Source organism: Chelon labrosus, assembly GCF_963514085.1.
Source record: "Chelon labrosus genome assembly, chromosome: 9".
NCBI classification, from domain to species: Eukaryota; Metazoa; Chordata; class Actinopteri; order Mugiliformes; family Mugilidae; genus Chelon; species Chelon labrosus.
In genome coordinates, this window is record NC_140359.1 from 23,601,425 (window position 1) to 23,618,098 (window position 16,674).

The 16,674-nt window shown below is 40.5% G+C and overlaps 1 protein-coding gene and 1 long non-coding RNA gene across 2 annotated transcripts; one reads left to right on the forward strand and one right to left on the reverse strand.

Annotated features, from left to right (window-relative positions):
• Nucleotides 1–3,971: 3,971 nt before the first annotated feature.
• paqr3a (progestin and adipoQ receptor family member IIIa) lies at nucleotides 3,972–13,266 on the reverse strand. Its single transcript, XM_084552079.1, has 8 exons — nucleotides 13,133–13,266; nucleotides 12,220–12,445; nucleotides 10,862–11,024; nucleotides 10,294–10,449; nucleotides 6,704–6,901; nucleotides 6,461–6,551; nucleotides 4,479–4,661; nucleotides 3,972–4,110 (listed from the first exon to the last, which is right to left on the reverse strand). The coding sequence occupies exons 1-7, from the start codon at nucleotides 13,191–13,193 to the stop codon at nucleotides 4,519–4,521; spliced, it is 1,038 nt and encodes a 345-aa protein (XP_084408205.1). The 5' UTR covers nucleotides 13,194–13,266; the 3' UTR covers nucleotides 3,972–4,110; nucleotides 4,479–4,518.
• LOC311493430 lies at nucleotides 5,393–6,725 on the forward strand. The gene is made up of 3 exons (XR_014699238.1): nucleotides 5,393–5,487; nucleotides 5,724–5,833; nucleotides 6,603–6,725. It is a non-coding gene; the product is annotated as an uncharacterized lncRNA (long non-coding RNA).
• Nucleotides 13,267–16,674: the final 3,408 nt, after the last annotated feature.

The window sequence follows — 16,674 nt, forward strand, 5'->3', positions numbered from 1 at the left end:
CTCTTCTTGTGTCTTCCCGCTTGAATAACCCCAGAGATTTTTTTGGTTTGGGATCATTTTTAACCAGGCACAGTACCCCAAGTAACACTTCTTTTTTAAGAACATTTTAATAAGTTTAAATGATAAACACCTAAACCCTGTGGAGTGAGTGGTGTTTCCACATATCTTTCAGCTGTAGCCGTTTGCTGACAAGCCTTTCATGCTGCAACTAAACGCTTGTTAAAAAATAAAAACATTCAGCCGATGAGACGAGAAACTGAAAAACCCCTAAAAAAAACAAAAACATACTGTGATTATTAGCTTAATATTTGACCGCTTGACTTGTTGCAAAAAGATCTCAATGGCCTGCCTTCTGTCCTACCGACATGTTATTAAGCACCACGAAGCCTTACCTGAGCTCGGCTCTGCCTTGCTTCACAGTACCTCGGAAACCTCGACGCAGTCAGCCTGCGCTGGCCTTTTGAGATCATTTGGGAGACCCTAACCACTTCTGTTTTATCTTTACTAGCCTTTTTTTTTTTTTTTCTGTATGCACAATTTCACCAGTAGTCTTTTACGCAGCCAACTGTGGAACGTGTTCTGTGTTGCATTTACACTTGGAATAGAACAAGGGATTTTATTGTGCTCCTTAAAATGTTGGAGCTGTTCATTGGGTCTGGTTTAAATTTAGGCTCTTAACTTTGTTCTTTATTTTTGAGCTGTAAACCTCTCTGTAAGTACTGTTAAGTTTCTTTCTTTCTTTTTTTAAGAAGCTACAAGTCAACGCGTTAGAAATAAGGAAAAGAATAAAACACAAGGACACGTTAGATCTCTAGTCTAGACCTACAGATACATGCTGTACTATATTCAGTGATCTGGGCATTCGGTTTTATGTCCTTTCCAGAATTCTCCATCTGGTTGTACCATCAGTTAGAATATAAGGTGGCAGCATTATATATATATATTTTTTTTGTATTGTGAACAAATCCCATGAAAAGACCAATTCATTTCTGACTCCTGATCCTGTTTGCGCACTCAACCCCACACCTTCTGGTTCCCACTTAGGATCTTTAAAGGAATAGCAAGGCATTTCATGCGACAGAGCTGCAGCCCACATCGAGTCCATTCATCTTCGAACAACTACTTGTTTGTCTCCCTCCATGTGTCTGATGTTTTACTCCACGCAGAGCACACGTGTGCAGAAAGAACTGATTTATTCCGAGCAGAGAGAAAATAACGTGCGTCAACGCTGCAAGTGATGACAGTGCTTCAGGAAGTTAATAGTTTTGTGAACAACTTCTTGTAAAACCACAGCTGGACGGAGTCACTTACAGTCAGAGAGGGCCAGGTTTCTTGATGTTAAGCTAACTATCTGCTGCCTCCAACTTTATACTAAAACAGGGGTGTCAAACTTATTTCAGTTCGGTTGCCACGTTTGAGCTCAAGCGGGCCGGACCAGTAAGATAACAGCATTAAGAACCTATACGTAACGACAACTTTTTTCCTTTTGGTTTAGTGCAATGAAGAACAAGTAAATTAGGATTTACATTTAATAAACTATCCTTCAATTTTTATTTTATTTTTTTTTTATTTCTTAAGAAAAATAAGTGCAATTTGGGCACATTGCTGTCTCCTGTTTAGTCCTGGGTCTCAGTGTTGTGTGCTGTCCTCTTGTCTTACTAAAACAGTGGACAAATTAGGGATAGCAGTTATTTTCATTAAAAAATTGCAGTCTTCTATGTCATTTTTGCACAAATTCATGCTGTGGGCCAGATTAGACCCTCTGTTGGCCCGCTTTTGGCCCACGCACCGTATGTTTGACACCTGTGTACTAAAAGAACAGCAGCATTGAGTGCAAAAATGTCAAACCATTCATTTTAACAGAGGCTACAGAAACATAGTTAAATTTTAAAAACTTATTTCCCTACAACTTTAGCTTTGGTCTTTTTTTGGGATCTGTTAACAATAATAACAAAAATATATGGAAAAAAATCTTATTCTTCAACACAGGCATTTCCACTGCAGCGTGAGGTGAACGTAGTTTGTTCATAAAGGGAAAAACTTTTAAAAACCAACACTTGAAAATCTATGACGTGAATTCAGCTCCTTTGTCTTCATGAATACGCTTCAGCGCTGAAACTCCTTGTGTTCCACGTCGGCGGCCTTAAGCACTGCATCTAGTCAGCTCCACAGCCACTGGTACATTCGCTCGACTTAAAGCCACTTTCCTTTTTTTTTTTTTTTGAAATCACCAGGGTAAATCTTATCTTGTATTTATCTGCTATAACGCTGTTTGACACAATAAAAAAACCCAACACCTTTCATCTCAGAGCAATGTGAGGCGGATTCTTAACTTTCAGGTTCGTTTTATTTTCGAGATACAAAAAGTTCTGCTGCTACAAAATGAGCGTTGGACACAGTTGATGTGTTTTGCAGCGACACAATAAAACAAGACAGCAGGTTCATGATGAATAATTTAAATACTGAATGACAACAACATATCTGAACGTTAAATAATCACTACGAAAGAAAAAAATAATAATAATAATACAGATGGCTTTCATTCCAAAATGAAACTAAAACATTACAACCAACATGCATTTGCGTTAAGACGGTTTCTTTTTGGAATGCAGCCATTAAAATACTAGACACCAGTCGGCCTTCAACATTGCACATTACCCTAAAGGAGCTGGATAGACATACTGTGAGATTATAATGTCTGAGTTTTTAACCTAGGCAGAAAAAGTCGTTTTTTAAAAACGTCTAGTGTAGCTGAAGGTATTTTATCAAAAGGAGAATATATAAAACTAATGCAAAAAAGTTTAATTCAGTGCTTTAATTAAGAAAAACTTAACTGCGTCCCAATTTCAAGTTGACAGTAGTTACAGTGATATCTGCTTAAAAATGCTCACGTACACATTCAGTGGTTTTTGTTCTAGGATGTAGAAAAAAAAATGCTTTGAATTTTCTAATTTTGTTTGTTATTTATTGCTTTAACAAAATAAATTAGTGAGCGCACTTAAAATAACACACTCACCTGCCCACCTAAAGGTCTGCAACTTCTATATAATATTACTTTTTTTTTTTTTTTTTTTAGCATTTCTACTGTAAACATTAGGAGACGTCAGTTTTTGTAATTGGGACCATTGACACTAGTAAAGACGTCAACGAGAGGACTTCTTCTATTCTGGTAGTGAACACTTAGGGAGGATTTTCTTCCTCGAACACTGTCATAAAAATTTGAATACAGGGTCAGCACAGGGAAAAAAAAAAAGATTATTCGACTTGTAGTACCTATATTAGAAAATACATTTAACCAACCTGGGCCCTTTAAAACAACCATCTTTGGTTTTCTTAATGTCTAAACACTTGTGCTTGATAATACTTCAACAGCAAATGATTTGGGTGGAGTTTAGCTCAGTATCACCTGTAAGAACATTTGTTTACTCACATCTCGTGAGGAATACTGTATGTAGTGTCACTAGGTGACAATTAACACCTACCATTTTATTTTCCCTTTTAAAGGACATTTTATTTGAAGACAGCCTAAAGGCCAACCTTTCAAAGAAGCTGTATCTCAAAACTGTCAGTATAAAAACTCCAAACAGATCTTTTAGGGAAAGAAACAATGGGTTTAAACCTTAAAATTTGAACTTCTTTACAGCAAAAACCTGCATAAGTTAATTTACCAAGAGCTACTGTTTAATTTACAGGCACTTACAGAAATACGTGGGATTTCATAAAGAAGATGCTACTTGACTGAAGATGCCAGCCCTTTCCAGATGAAATGTTCCAGTTACTGAGTCTAAAGTTGGACCCAGAAATTGTGTTTTTGTCGGTGACAATCGGGTAAAATATGTGCCAGCTGCTCTGACAGCTTACCTACAATCACTCAGAGGTCCTGTCTCATCTTAAAAATATTCAGTTAACGTGTGCGACGTCGCATCCTGCACCGACTCCTGCAGCTACCAAACGCTTCTGCCTTAATACAGACTCACAGGTCGAAGGGACTGAAGACACTTAAGAGGTCAGTATGTGTCTGTCTGTCTGCGAGGACACCGGGATGGACTGAAGGCCTTCGACAGTGTCCGCCTGCTGCTGTCCATCAAGCTGGAATACACTGTGGCCAACCTGGAGAGGGGGACAAGGTTATCAAAATGAGAACTGGTTCAAATCAGCCATCAAACAACATTTATATTTGGAGTGTTTTAGCTTTTTTTTTAACAACTTTAATTATGCAACAGCCTCATTTGAGCTGCTTCAGTAAGCTAGCACTTATAAAATAATAATAAAAACAAAATCTTTATTTAACATAGTATAGTGTGTAGGATTTACTGACATCTAGTGGTGAAATAGAACATTGCAACCAACTGAAAACTAAGTGGTTTGTTAGTTCTGGGCTACTGTAGAAACATGGCAGCACAATACACTGGTCCAAACATAACTAAAACAGCGCCATTTAAAGTCATTTAAAGCCAAGTCACAGAGCAGCTGCTTACAGTCGAACAGAGTTGGGTTCCCAGCATGCACGGCAGCGTTCTATGCGTGTTGCGGGGCGTCGGGACAGGGCTGGCTGTGTCTGTGCGCCATAATGAAGCCTGACGACTGATGCCACCAGTAGAACATGATTACCAGCAGCACGTGCCACACCTGGTGGCTGGCGCCCAGGTAGTTCAGCTGACCTGGAAAACAGCAATTAGACAGTTTAGTCTGGCTGCAAGCTCCTGATACACTCAGAGAGACTCTTGTTAATAAATTGCTAATATTTACAGGGCTTAAATAAGATCATATCACAGGTAAGCAGTCTAAAAAACAAAACTGTTAATGTAACTCATTGCACATAAGGTTTAATTAGTTCAAATGGTTTATTTGCACAGTGTACTGGCTAATCTTATGTCACATTAAGTTGTCAGTGTTGACATGTAGTTGGTTGTTTGTATTGGTTGTCACAGTCCAATCACATGATATAAGGGTGGGATTTCAATGAGAGGAGACATTCGAGAGATGGGATTCATGGCTCTTTGAAGGTAGCCAGATGTCGTAGTCCCGTTCCTTTCAAAGAGCTTATTTATTTAAGAGGCCAGCACGGGGGTAACTTATGTTATCCTTGAAATAAGCACCGTGATACCAAGATTTGGATTAGAATCATCCAAACTTAAGACATCCCACCAATACATGTAGTCTTGCTGGGATATGTGAGTCTATCTATATCTAATATATATATATATATTTTTTATTTTTTTTCTACATAGACAGATTTATTTTTATTTATTGCGTGAGAAATTCGTTAAACACGTTTGGGCTGACTGGGACTCGAACTCGCGTCCACTGTTAAGCGCACCACAGTTCCTATCGTTTGTTTTAAAGACCCCGGTCGATGGATTCGGTTCGTCAGCGAACTTGACAACTCTGAGACGCAGTCAGCGCGACGCATGGTGGTGAGGATACTACCTGTAATGTCGGAGGATTATACCAATTACAAGGACATATTATTGCGACTTGCCAAAGGTAAACGCTTTGTCAAAATGCTATAAAAATATGTTTCATTACGACACGGTGTTGTAATCTGTTTCGCTAACGGGCGATTAGCATCCGTCGCAAACTCGTAGCCCAACCAAAGCTAAATGTTGCTAATGCTGTAAAGCCAAGCTAAAGCTTAATGAACGCGGAAGTAGGTTCTTGCTTTTAAGTAGAGACTTTTCGAAATTATATGTAACTAAGATACATTTATGTATAACCAACAGACTCTTGTGGGCGCCCAGAGGACCCCGGTTATTCCTGCAAGCTAGCATCAAGGTTTCCTGAAGCTAACAGCCGTTGGATTTCCACGCTGAACTGAATGCACAGGGAGCGCGTGAGTACAAAAACTGTTACACGTGCATTATTTTATTTATTTATTTATTTACTATATTATTTATTGACTACAAAGCATGGACCTGCAAAGTTTCATGTTAAAGGATATTGTTTGCTTTCGTGCAGAGCAAGTGTGAGTGAACCAATGTGGATTTAAGTATTAAAAAAAACGGTCATTTTGTACATTTTGTCTAATTTATTCTGTCTTTTTCATATAAATTTTGGATTTAAAGTACAGAGTATGTGAACTTTTAATTAATTCCTAGCAGGATTTCTACTAGGTGAATGCACTGAACTAAAATAAAAGAGTTTATTGATATGGCGAACCACAATATTAAAAGAGCCCTACAGAGTACTACAACACCTAAAATATATTTGAACTAAATTTATTACTAGCTACATGGGACGGGTGCTATACTTGACAGTAGACAAAGAGAACCCAAATTAAACAAATTAACCTGAAACATTTAAAATATTTTTAAATAGCACTGTATGTTGTTCTCCGGGGTGGCACACCATTGCTCTTTTCCAATGACATATGGTGCTTTGTATTATTCTAATCATTAACAACCTTAAAGTATCAGTAAAAAAAAAGCAGAGTGATGGTAAATCAAAGAAGTGGTCTCACCTGGAAAATAGCGTTCAGGGACTTTTGAAACATAGAAAATAAGAGCTAACGCTGCAATGAAGTACATCCCCAGGACTCGAGGAACAAAAGCCTGAAGAGAGAAATATTAATTTAACTAATGGAAGATAAAACTGATCCGCAGATAACAACGTACAAGCAAAACGTCAACTGATGGCCGTGTGCAACAACATCTCCCATCCGAGTCATGACTATCGTGGTTATCGTGACGCCGGGCATGCTCACCTGGACGAGTTCGGAGGAGAAGCCTCCCGTGAGGAAGATCCAGTGGACAGTGGGGATGAGGCCGTAACCGGCCACCGAGCAGAAGATGAGCGAGCGCAGCTGCTTCCACTGCTTGCTGAGGTACTGAGGGTGGATCTGAGCGAAGAAGACGGCCAGGATCATGGCCAGGACTGTCACCAGGTACACCTGCCGCCAGTACTGTGGAGAGACAGAGACAGAGAGAGGGAGAGGAAGCTTAGTAGTAAATCGTTGCTCTTTATTTCTTTTTACTTTACAGGTTTTAAATAAATTCACTGTGCAGCAGGCTGTGTTTAATTTATTCCGTTCGTTTTAATCCTTGAAAAAGCAGATGATGAACTAATAAGTCTCCCACTGTTTCACTTGTTATCGTGAATATAAAGCGAACCCGCACTTGGTATTTAAACTGTGTAAAGTCTGAACAGCCTTGTCTCGGTCCCTTCTGTCCGTTTGTGTGGACGCAGGCCTCCGTCCAGTCACACGTCCTCATGTGACGAATCCTGCTGTATTTCACAGTGAATAAATTTGCACCAAGGAACAAGGCCTCACTCTGCTTCAGCCAAATTTTTTAAGCTCTCCTCCGAAACAGACTCCTCGTTCTCTCCTCCAAATCTACAATTTCTAAAACCCTCTGACGAGACAAGAGTTTGACTGGCTAAATATATATAAAAAAAAAAAAAGAAATATCTTCTTTAGGGACTTGGCTTGCCTCAAGAGAGGAGCCACCCAGAAGCGGAGCCCCAGTCTTGGCAAGGACGGGGAGGAGGGGGCCCTTCGCTGAGACGGCTCCCGGACTTGCAAACGTCATATGGTGGGGAACAGGAGTGACGGACCGCTCCGTGAACGCAGCCATCTGGTTTGGGCTGGAGCAGATTTCAGCTGTGTACTGGGGGCAAAATAACCCAGCGCTTCCAATATGCGGGGGAAAGCGAACAGCAAGGAGCACAGCCAAACACTTCAGGAGAAAAAAATAATAAAAAAAGAGAGAGAGAGAGAGAAAGAAGCACCCACGATGGGATGAGGAAAAAAAAAAAAAAAAACATAGTCGACATAGTCGTGGGCGGCTGGAATGAGGAACTGAAATTGGCTTGTGTCATCAGAGGCTGTTTTCCAAGTGGCGAATGCGGCGAAGGTGTCATTCTGCTTATTCACCGGGAACAATGAGTCAATCAGCGGATCCAGACTGCAGACCCTCCACTGCAGCTTTATTCAATTACTGCTTCTCAGGCTGAGGATGTTGAGCTAATAAGTCTCCAGGGAGGACTGTGGTAAGATGTTAAAGTGATGATCTATGCAGAAACATTCACGCGCATTGCACATTTGCATTATTACATGCAGTAAAATGACCCTGGATTGGGATTAGCTTTGAATCAGGGTTTCTGCAGCGTCTTAAAAAGTCTTAAATTTGATAATGCCAATTTAAGGCCTTAAAAAGTCTTAAATACGAGCATATTTTACATTGTAGGTCTTAAATTACATTTAGTCAAGTCTGAAATCCTTACGTCCATTTACCGCTTCATTCGCATTTTGTTCACTGCGTTGGTGGCATTCACAGTTAGTTCCGTGTAGTTCATTATGAAAAATAACTATTAGCATAACTATCAGAAAACTCTTGACGGCCTGAAATCACGGCTGTTATGAAATACAAAACAAAACTATGCATGGCACATAGGATGGAGGAAGTTGGGACATGTCTCAATGCATGTTAAATCACATCTAGAGGGTATAAGCTTTCAGATAGTTTATGCTGTTTTAAGATTTGTGAATGATGAATGAAAAAGGAAAGTTGTTTCCTTATTTTTTCGTACTTCGAGTAGGTCTTAAATTTAACCATAATGGTCTGAAAAAGGTCTTAAAAAGTCTTAAATTTCACTTGCTCAAACCTGCAGAAACCCTGTTGAATGCTTCTTAACAAATATGCCAGTATCTAATTTAAAATTCATTCTTGGTGATAGAAACTAGCCTGGTCGTTACCATCCTACGTTTCCGCCCGAAATTTGATTTCGGTCTGGCACGGAGTCTGGCCAAATATCACTTCTGCGGTTTGCGTGTAATCGCGCCAATCAGCGAACAGTTGAGTGATGACGCCGAACTCGCATGCCGAGTTGCTTCCAGCGTAGCTTGTAGTTCAACAGCATAGCAACAATGGCGACGGAGGAAGAGACGCTAGAAGCCATCCGCGAAGTTGTCTCAACTCTCGAGAGCATCATGGAATTAAAACCAGAACAAGAGGCTTGTCTTGTCAATTTTATAAATGGCAAGGACGTCGTAGCTCTCCTTCCAGCTGGCTTTGGGAAAAGTTTGATTTATTTAACTGGAAGCGGAAGTGGTAAGCGTAAGAGCCTGAACTCCGGCGCACAATATACGTCATTACCAAATGTTGCTGATTGGTTAAGGGAACTCCAATGATTTTAAACCTCAAAATAAGCATCCGCCCATTACGGAGACAGATTCCTATTACACTGGGCCAGACTAACGTGCCAGACCGAAATCTAATTTCGGGCGGAAACGTAGGATGGTAACAACCAGGCTAGATAGAAACAGGATCGCAAGGTAAACGCACACTTTTATGTGTGTTTTAATCGTATGACATGTAATCTGATTACTGCGAGAGGCCGTAAAATGTGTCTCTACAAACGCAGAGCAAGCAGCAGCGTGATTTCAGACCTCAAACTGATTCTGTTAATTGATTTGGTGCAACCGATTTGCTGACAATAAACCAATCACAGCTCACGACCAGGGGAGGACTTGATAATTTCATCTCATACATCTTCTTGCATAACTTGCCAGTGTCCATATCCTGCATGTATGCTTTATCCAGTTGCATGATTGGAACTGATTCCAAGATGGCTCTAAGATTGATTACCGGTCACAGGTAGGAGGGTGGAGGAGAGAGAAGACGAGGTTTCACAGAACGGAGAGCTATACATTAGGTTGTATTCGTTATTGTTGTAAGTTTAAGTGTTTTCTTCTTTCGTCTTTGAGAATTTGGAAGAGTTTGGGAAGCAGCTCAGAAGAGAAGCACATAAAACAATATGGTAGTGAAAACGGGGTTTAATACGCTGAAACTAAAACAAGTTTGCTCGCCACAGAATGTCTTCTGCTTCACTGAACTAGATTCCACAAGGACAAACAATAATCTGTTTACAATGAAACTGAACCGGAGCATTGCAGAATCACAAAGGACTGTCTGGAGGGCAGCACTTTTAAGGATTTATGCTTGGGATGCATCTCCAGAGGGAGAGGTGTGGTGTACAGCGGTCAGAGATAAGGGTTCATATGACAAAGCTTGCGAACAATCCGTAAAGGGTGTTCTAACTTTGACCTTGCTTATCAATGTAAAAGCCTAATACTTCTGTTGAACCCCTGAGTAAATTTAATCCGTTTTTTGGAAATGTGTTGGCAGCAAGAAGCAGCGATAAACTGCAGCTCTTCCTCAAACAAATGTGACATTAATGTTGGAAGTGAAACTATTTATTTTGTTACCAGATATAATTACAACACAAGAAAAACAAATAAGCAAGAATACACTGATGAATCAGAGAAGTCGACTTTCAAGCCGGCGAACTTACGTTGTTGCAGTAGAAGGTGTAGAAGACTCCAGGGACGTAGCAGCCGAGGATGCCGATGGAAATGCCGGCATAATCCAGCGCCATCCAGCGGCGGCTGGTCTTCTCTGAACGATGGCAGCAAAACAGGTGGTAACCCACCGAGCACAGCATACACAGCTGACGGCAAAAACAGAAAGTCAGGGACCACAGCAACAAAGGAAACTGGCAAAAACTGGGGAAATGACCAGATGTCACTGGCTCACCCACTATCATGTCATTGCAAATTCAATCGACTTTATTTATTGGAATCATACGAGCACAAAAGTGGACCAACAACACGTCTTTCAATGTTTGAATTTGCACATGATTAATATTACCTGGTCAAACTCTGAGTTTGACTTGAATCTATTGACATTATCCTGGAATATGATGGAGGAGACACACCATTATCATGCTTATTTCTCCTTGTTTTTTTACAGTAGTCCAAAATTCTGTCGGATTTTCTAATAGTTAACATAATTATTTACTAATACCGACATTTCTAACTACTCTCATGTCAGAAGATGAACACACAAACTCAGCACTGCACCTGGAAGCAGAAGAGTCCGATGGAGTAGATGACAAAATCCTCTCTGGAGGCGCCGACGGCCGGCAGCACTGACGCCATGTTGTACACCCCAAGACAGAAGAAGAGCACGAAGCCCAGCAGGTGACTCCAGATATTCACCGTCTCGTTAGACAGAATGAAGAGGCTGCGCAGATGATTTACAAACTTTAAAATGATCACTCAGAGAAATGTTTATTGTTTTTTGCTTCACAGAATCAAAAATAATGCACAATTCTCAAGCTGCAACAACATGCTGACATAACTGGTGAACTGCCGAAAAATAACTTGCTTTGAGGGGATTAACTCGACAGACCACAATGTTTTCATTCATCCCATATGATGGTGTTTCCTGCAGCCAAGCATGCTGAAAAAATTAGACTATGTCCACAAAAGCCCAATAGAGATGCACTCTTTATATAAATATAACTATATAATTCAAACTCAGAGAAGCAGCTCAACTGAGGAGATTCTGGGGCTTTCCAATCCCAAAGCAACATGACAGCAGCCTTGATTGGTGGTCTCATGCCTGGGAAAGATTGTTGTGTCCTCATCTGTTCATTTTAGGACAAGAACTCAATGAAGACTATCTGGAGCGGAGGATAGTGGCTAGGATGGCAACAAACCTTCCAGTGCATTTCCAAGGAATAATGAACAATTGTGTCTGACGTGAATCAGTTCAGAGAAACAAGCCCCTCTGGACACAACTAGATATTCCTACAACCAATCACCAACCATTTTGCTGTAAACAAATTCAACTCCTCAGCACTCAAACGACGTGTTTGACTATGTCATTATTTCTTTTCTGTCCATCTTCTCATAAAACCTGCCCAACGATTGGATTGGCCCGGCAGATCTTGGCGAGAGCTTAATGATCAATTGCCTCAAGAGCAATTCCAGATTAACTTTCAGCCGCAAAACGTTTGGATCACAAAGTAGTTATTATGAGAACATTACTGAATAATAATAATAATAACGGCTGGAAGATTATTGGGTATTTAGTGGTATATTAACCAAATGAAAAACATCTGTAACCGCTTGTTCTGTGAAGGACCACTGGGGGCTGTCATTGGGCGAGAGGCAGGGTACTCCCTGGGCAGGTCTCCAGTCTATCACAGGGCTAACACACAGAGAGGCAGACAACCATTCACACTCACATGCACACCTATGACCAATTTAGAATCACCAATGAACCTAACGAGCATGTCTTTGGACAGTGGGAGGAAGTCGCAGTAAAAACCCACACAGACACAGGGAGAACATGCAAACTCCACGCAGACAGGCCCCAGTCTGCCTGGATCCGTGTGTAATTAAATCCTCCTGGTCTGTTCTCTGCTTCTCACCTTTTGATGCACAGCCTGGAGGGGAGGTAGGCTCTGTATCCATCCGTGATGTAGGGGTTCTCCCTCAGAAACAGTGGAATCTGTTCGTAGGTGTACAGTCGGATACCCCTGGGCACCAGTACAGGCCAGTACTGGTAACCTCCCAGCTCGATGTAGTGCGCCGTCTGAGCGTTCTTCTGGGGTTTCTGAGGCATGGCTGAGCCAGCGAAGTCTGCTTTAGTGTGACCTGAATCGGAGAACGAAGAAGTTAGATCCAATTAGGGCTGAATCTTATACGGCAAACATTGCAGCCTGGGTTGACAAATTAAAAGCAGATTATGTTTGTGTGTGGGTTGTAACTTTGTCTGCTCTACTACATCAGTTTTAGCTAGAATACAACTGGTCAACTATGCTGAATTAAACAATTAAAGACCAGAAATATATATGGGACAAGAGGAGCCACTGTCTTGTTTTCCCACACAGTATAAGGCTACGTGTGTTTTCCAGCTTATCAATTCTGCTCTTTGACTTGTGTGGAGCTAACTACCACCAAACTGTGGTCAATAATATGGTAATTTATATATTTTTTTAGGGCTAGCCAACTGTATTGACTTTTACTACGATAATTCAATACAGTCTATATTGCTAGTTTGGCTAATGTTAAACTTACAGTCAATATTACACTGTGTAAATAAATTATTTTGATTTTGCTAACATAACAAGCTTGTTTTGAAACTTTTATCATCCCAACAATGCCTATGACATCTATTGAACTACAAATATGTTTGAATATTAGTGTTATTATGTTAATATAACGGCCGTTAACCAAGACTGTCTTTAAATGAGCTCATTTCCAAAGCTAGTCTAACGAGCTACTTACATGCTAACTAACATGTAGCTTCGTTTAGCGGCAATAAATCACCGACAGACTCACCGTTTAATTTGGAGTATGTGCATTTGGTCGCATTTGCGTTTTTATAATACGCGCTACGCATCTGTAAACATGTGGTAACAGCAACTTTAGAAAACAACGCAATTTTTATCAAGTTTCACCGACAACATCTTCCGAGTCAGCGGAAACGTCATCGATAACGGACCCATCCGACGTGCCCGGAGGAGTGCCTGAGTAAAAATAAATAAATAAATAAATAAAACAAAAAGGAAAAATAAATTGGTACGCCTAATAATTGTGTTGTAAAATTGCAGGATAAACGAATATATTTAGTTTTATAGTTTTATAAAAAACTAATATGTCAAGAAAATAACAATGTGTACTGATCGTACTGATCTAAAACAAAACTTTATTGACACTCAAGTATACAACAAGCTCACAAAGAGTGAAATTTCGTTGCATTGGCTCAGAACAGTTTTCAAATATACAGCAGTACACTAGCTATGTATAAAAGTGGGCATGGTGATTGCAAATACTATTATTTTTTTGCAGAGTGCAGCATAACATACAGAGTATTACCGAAAACCAAATAAACAAATTCAGCAGTGCAAGAGTGATCTGTAGTATTAAGTAGTAATGCCAATAAAGTACCCTGTAGTATTACGTATAGTGCAAATAAAGTAATCAGCCATAGTATTAAGCCATAGGGCAAATAGTCTGTAGATTGTGAAGTGGCAGAACAGTTATTCAATACAGGATTACATCCAGCATACTATAAATTGCAATAGTAATGTGCTACTTGTACTTACTAAGTTTGCTGGTCTTATTTGTTTTTAATAGGTATGTGCCCTTCTAAGTTTGCTTTGCTTCACACAGTAGAAAAATGCCTGGTAATAAAAGTGAGATGATACAAAGATTTGTAGCTGAAACCAGAGACAATGTGATTAGGTAGTGAGCATCTTAAAGCCCATACTCCATAAGGAGTATATCATATTTACATTCAATATTTAAAGTTCATGTTACACTTTGAGACGGCTAAATAGTGTCTTACTTGCAAGGGCCGATAAATAAAACTATATGCTGGAACACTCGGGCTAAATGTAAGCCATTCAGTGCAGCTCTCATTCTCCTCGCTGTCATCCCGCCGCACTACGCGACTGTGTTACATCCTCCTGTCGCTAACTGTCATCAAGAATCCTCATCAGACCGAGTGCTCTCCACAGACCTCTCAGGTGTGAGAGATGTTGGTGGATTCCCTCAGGAGTGGAGTCACACTCCGTTCTCCCTCTCCTGTTTACACCCCCACTTTAATTGCCTCGTTCTCAAGTGGAAGTGTGTTCTTCATTATCACTTCTAATACACCTCTCAGCACATCGACTCCAGCAAAGTGTCAGCTGCCATGCCAAGTTAAGACAGTAGCTTGTGCATGCAAGGGCAAACAATAATAATCTCCTGCTGCTGCTGTCGCTGCCTCGGTTATTAATTGATTTCAAGGTCTTACAGTTGGCAGTGACTTGCTGCAAACCATTTTGTAATAATAATAATACATTTTATTTATAAGCGCCTTTCAAGACTCACAAGGACACTGTACAAAAACTATAAGACACAAAACAGAAAAGTGGTTAAAATACAGAACATATTTAGGGGAATTTTTAATATGTTTATGCTTTAAATTGTCCTTTTTGTTCAGGAATTATTACCGTCTTTGTCGGGTAACCAGAGCCAGTAACATCTGACTATTTTAAATTAAATAAGGATGATGTTACTGGCTCTGGTTGATGATTGTACATGCACCACTGTGATTTCTGTAGTTTTGCATCATTTATGACAATTACTTTTGCCTTTATTTCATTAGAGATATAATATAAAGAAAATATGGTCAAGTCAAAGTCAGACAATCATTATTATTTATAGACAAACCACAATTTAGCAGATATCTGTAGGGGACACTTGTATTGTTACTTAAAAAATCACTGCACAGCATAAACTGCGTGGACACAACTATGGCAAGTACAGTAGTTAGAAATATTCCTTTTTTGTTGTTGTTGTTGTACCACAAAACCTACTCTTACATCATTGTGTATGGAGCAACAGCCAGGAAGAAGTTAGCCGAGCTTGTAATGAGGATGGGGAGCTTGCTGTCTGCAGCAGTCTTAAGTTAATAGCCGCCAAACACAGTGTCCATTAATGGAATAAGTTAATTTACCAATAAAAATAAATACAATTATTTATTTATTATATAAAAAGATAAAAAAGTTTAAGGGTTATCCATTGAATTCAACTAAATCTAGGTTCTCCTGGAGGCAGCATCTAGTGGCCGTGAACGGAACTGCAGCCTACGTCGTTTTCACAGATTATTTGAAATTTAAACCATATCAAATAAGATTTCAACTGAACCAAAATGCATTTAGCAGTTTTAGCCTATCATTTAGTTCAGAAAGGCCATAAATAATTGATAGGAGAATTTGAAGGGTTTGCCGTTTCTGCAAGCGTCGTAGTAGTGTCGTGTAGCAGTACTGTCCTGACAGAGGACGTGCAACTCCTAACGTTTTCAGACGCACGTCCTCCTGCTCTCCCGCCTCTCCTCCTTCATTCTGACTCGTCGCTCCTCGACCGAGACAATCGGTCACTGGTCCCTTTTTTCAACATCCGTCCGTCCGCCATTTTTCCATCAGACTTAACATAATGTGCCTCACTGTAACTGTGCAGCAAGTCATAAAAAGTCCTCCTACTTAGCCTCTTAAAGTTTCTTATAGAAGCAGGATGTGATTTTTGTATGAGTCCAAATCACATTTATAACGACTGTCCCAGAGATACTGCACGGGTTCCATGATACGACCAACTTGGGAAGCTTTCTTTCTTAAAACACGGACTGTGGATGTTTCCTTCAATAAAATAGTCCAGCGTAGCATCTTAGTAGTGACTGGCTACTCTGCCCTGGCATGTGAAAGTCTCTCCTTTCCAAACAAGGCGCTGTTAGACTGGTTTAAATAGAGACAGACAGGCCCCCGGGCTACCATTGTCCTTTGGGATTCTCAGGGTCATCAATGAAACACAAGGCAAGGCTGGTGTGCTCCTCAGTGACTCTTGCCCAGCATTTAATGGCACATTACCTCATGGTAAATACTTTAAACCTTATAGACTAATAAACGCACAGAGGAGAGGAGAGAACAATGAGATGATTTCCTCTACATCCACATCTTTTGCTTCCTCAGGTTCCTCTCTAGGAAGTTTCTTTTGCGCACCTCACCTTCCTTCTACCATCGTCTCTACCAGCTGCCCCTGGATTGAGAACAGCTTTGATAAAACTTCAAATGTCGGTGCTACGATCTTTATTCTCCTCTCAAACCCTGAACACAAAGCTTACAGGCATCACAGGCTTCAACGCTGGCCCACCAAATGTTAGTCCGCCTGCCATGCCAAGAGTAGACAGGCCCTATGCGAAGCTAACACGGCCTCGCGGCGGCTTGAGCTCGTCAGCGGCCGGCTGGTCTCATTGGCTTTATTTATAGTCGCCGCCACAAGACATCTGCTGGAGACGAGACTCTGTCCTCTGTGGCCACACAGCACTGCACAGAGGGAGC

Coding starts and splice junctions, on each gene's coding strand:
- paqr3a (XM_084552079.1), bottom strand. CDS start 13,193: ATGCGTAGCGCGTATTATAAAAACGCAAATGCGACCAAATGCACATAC. Junction 11,025..12,219: donor TCCAGGCTGTGCATCAAAAG/GTGAGAAGCAGA, acceptor TCATCTGCGCAG/CCTCTTCATTCTGTCTAACG. Junction 10,450..10,861: donor TCGGACTCTTCTGCTTCCAG/GTGCAGTGCTGA, acceptor TTTTGCCGTCAG/CTGTGTATGCTGTGCTCGGT.